This window comes from Rhinopithecus bieti, unplaced genomic scaffold (assembly GCF_001698545.2).
Source record: "Rhinopithecus bieti isolate Rb0 unplaced genomic scaffold, ASM169854v2 scaffold_53, whole genome shotgun sequence".
Classification (NCBI taxonomy): Eukaryota; Metazoa; Chordata; class Mammalia; order Primates; family Cercopithecidae; genus Rhinopithecus; species Rhinopithecus bieti.
The window spans coordinates 2,054,286-2,058,071 of record NW_016803161.1 but is presented as its reverse complement, the minus strand read 5'-3'; the positions used below and the strand labels follow the sequence as shown (position 1 = coordinate 2,058,071).

Sequence of the window (3,786 nt, the reverse complement as noted above, 5' to 3'; positions counted from 1 at the left end):
TTCTTGCAGGGGAGGGGAAGTTTTCTTTGTAATTAGCAGGCTCTTATCATGGTGTTGTGAAATTCATGAAAACAGAATGAAAGTTCTACTTAAACCACAGCTACTTGGGATCTCATTTGCATACCTCCTAAAGTCTGCATTGTGGTGCTATCAGAGCCGATACATAAAGATGGGTTATTTCCGCCAGTAGCAATTTTATTTTTTAGAAATATCTGGAGACATTATTCATAAGGATTCATTTCTGCACTCTTTCCTGCTGAGAACCTCACTCTCTTGACACTGTGGGTGGCCAACTTTGAAATCGCCTAATGATCCGTTAGATACAAAGAGCAAGAAGAGTTATTTTTTTTTTTAAGTTAATACATGCAGGAGTCCTTTTAGTTCTAGAAGATTTTTGGCATCTGGCTGTGTTATATAAATAGTGGGCATCCTTTTCAAGCCAGCTTCTTTTATTTTTTTTAATCAGCTAAATTTTTCTAAAGGTAACTTTTAATACTTACAGAAATGACGGTCAGTTAATATTCTTACCGTATTGTAGACTTGTAATCAAATATCCTGTAGCAGTTACAATGCCAAAATGTATAGATGTTTGCATATGCTTAGATAGGTGGTATTTTTTTAACTAAGCTTTAAAATGACCGAGTGAATTTTTTCCTCCTTTATGTTGAAGTTAAACATAATGCACATGCAGTAGACTGCATATGGCACTCCTAAAATGAAAACTTTCTCATCTTTGTACTTTGATGGATATATATGTTTTCAGATATATGTTGGTCAAAAGTCAAAACATAGCCCAACAACAGAAATAAAATTATAACATCCTGTAAGGACATGGTAATAACTAATGCCCATCAAGCTTTTACTCTGCAGAGAATATTTGTCTCAGAGGGACGGGTTTAAGTCAAAGTAGGCTATGCAAAAGAGTCTCCTAATGAAATTTGTTAAATGCAGACTCTTCAGCCTTACTTTAGATCTTCTAAATCAGAATCTCAGAGAGCAAGAGGAGCATGGGAATCTGCATTTATCAAACGCATCCAGGAGAGTCCCTGGTAAATCCTTTGGTGTCAGTTCACAGACCAGCTTTTAGAAACTACTGTCATCTGAATCCACATATTACAGAGCTAAGACCTTAAAATACTTGATACTTTCTCTATTCCTTTGTCACATACACTGTATCTTACAGAGATTTGTTCATGCATTTATGATGTCTCCTACAAAGAATGCGAAAGCGAGTCTTATTAACCGCTTGGCACGTGACTCCATCCATAATGTAGGTGCACAACAAACTGGATGGCAGCAATTGCAAAAAATACATGGTCCTCTGGTGTATAGGTGAAAACTTCGCCATAATCTGGATTATTTTACAGACCTACTTTTAATTCAGAAAAATCTCCTGACTTGCTCAAAGGAAAATTTCCAAAAAAGGTTTCTATGTGGCTTACAGGTCTTGTGAAGGATAAAATTTTTAAAACTTTAGGGATGACAAGATATATTCCATGAAAAAAATGTATTTCATGTAAATATATTCTCTCAAAGTTAATTATAATAAGCAGTGACAAATTCACAGCAATGATGCAATATTTAAAGTAAACTGAGCAAACGAGGGTGACACTGTTTTGAAAACCATTTCCAAAAGTCAGCTGTCTTATATAAGATCCATCAGTCTTAGAGCATTCTCTTTCTGGGTCAACACCGCCTTTTGCTACAAGATGTAGAGAGACATCAAAGTAGGTCAAGTGGCAGAGAAAACAGCAGACTTGGTAGCTTTTGAAGAAGTTGCGATTTAATAACAGGATCTGACAAGATCTGGATAGGAGAAACCTTTGTGTCCAGGTGTAACACAGAAGATAGCAAAGATAGATTTGGAAAACAAAATCTATAGGTGAAATGTCTGATGCTCCAGGAAGTATTTTGGAACTTTGAGGTACAATTTGAAGTGCCACCATCTGGCAACATCTCAGTTGAATAAAGCTGACTCTTGCTAATGAGGTGCTAATGGGATATCAAGAGAGGCCAGAAGACTCTGAACACTTGCCCTTGGTTAGATATGGTGAGTCTCCCTTTTCTTGAAGAGTTTTCTATAGAATTTCCATTTCTCTCTCTACTCTAGTTGCCTGCTGATATACAGATGCACACAGTTAGTCATCTCTGCATGAATTTACACAACCAACTTCTCACAACACCTGATGAAAGCAGAAAGAGGAAATGAGGCTTGATTTATCAATAGGACCTGATTAAAAATAGTGCTTTCGTTGGTTTTCACCATAAAATCATCTTTCCTACATGCCAAATCTGTTTAGGTTTATATGATTAAAGCATTTAAATCAATCAATGCTTAGATTAGTTTGACTTTCACATATGAGGAATTCTCCTTGATCTGAAAAAGACTAATTTGGTCCTTCCAGAATGCAGCTCTCAAGAATGCTACTTTCCTAGACTTTATCCCAGAATACAAATGCTTAATACTGACCTTTTAACTCCAAGTAAGATCGGTGGAAGCAAAGTTTTATCCATTACCCCCAAACAACATTAAGTTTCTAACTTACACTTTAGGTCATACCAGAAATATTTCTGTACCTGCTAGGTGGTCCAGCTGTGCTTTTACCACTATTCTCAGGAAAAAAGGAACAGCATTGGCTAAGCAGTCCTCAAAATTTTATTTCACAGAAACAGAAAAGCTTGCTCAGGATACTTTATAACCATCTTAGGGGCATCGATCTATAATTTTTTCCCAATCCTGAAAACTTATGAGATTCCATATCTGTCTGCAATGTGTACAATGCTATGCAAGTTGCCATGAAGGTTATAAAATGCATAAATTACTGATTACTTACAGGATAAGCATTATGTGTTGGCAAAACTGAAGGTTTCAACGCCTTACAACCCTACCAAAGCCAGTGTTACCTGCTATCTGATACATAAACTTTCTTCATAGTGTTTCATAACATTATCATGGAGAATTAATATTAAAATATGAATATTTTAGAAAGGAAAACCTTCATTTTCTAAGTCAGGTACTCATTATTATGAAAGAAATGGTTCTTTCCTACACACAAATTTTGGAGTAAGGGGACTCAAAGACATGAGGAAGGTATTGAGAAACCATACAGATAGTTGGGAAAAAATTCATGATATGGGTAAGATCTACAACTAGACTGGGAGGCTGTGTCATAAAAACATAAAAATATGGTAGTTTCCCAATTATCAGGGCTGATCCTGGCACCTATGCTTAACAGCTAACAGTCACATTGAAAAGATAAGATGTAGAGGGCGGAGCAAGATGGCCGAATAGGAACAGCTCCAGTCTCCAAGTCCCAGCGCAAGCGACACAGAAGACCGGTGATTTCTGCATTTTCAACTGAGGTACTGGGGTCATCTCACTGGGGAGTGCCGGACAATCAGTGCTGGTCAGCTGCTGCAGCCGGACCAGCCACAGCTGAAGCAGGGCAAGGCATCGCCTCACCTGGGAAGCGCAAGGGGGAAGGGAATCCCTTTTCCTAGCCAGGGGAACTGAGACACACAACACCTGGAAAATCGGGTAACTCCCACCCCAATACTGCGCTTTAAGCAAACTGGGACACCAGGAGAATATATCCCACACCTGGCCAGGAGGGTCCCACGCCCACGGAGCCTACCTCATTGCTAACACAGCAGTCTGTGGCGATCTAACCGCAAGGCAGCAGCGAGGCTGGGGGAGGGGTGCCCGCCATTGCTGAGGCTTAAGTAGGTAAACAAAGCCGCTGGGAAGCTCGAACTGGGTGGAGCTCACAGCAGCTCAAGGAAATC

The 3,786-nt window shown here is 39.0% G+C and overlaps 1 protein-coding gene across 1 annotated transcript in view; it reads left to right on the top strand.

Annotated features, from left to right (window-relative positions):
* Positions 1 to 1,220: 1,220 nt before the first annotated feature.
* LOC108526480 (protein eyes shut homolog) overlaps positions 1,221 to 3,786 on the top strand; it is a 123,776-nt gene continuing 121,210 nt past the window's right edge. The window contains exon 1 of the mRNA XM_017867281.1: positions 1,221 to 1,270. Coding sequence (XP_017722770.1) covers positions 1,221 to 1,270 — 50 coding nt within the window. The remainder of the gene's footprint in view (positions 1,271 to 3,786) is intronic.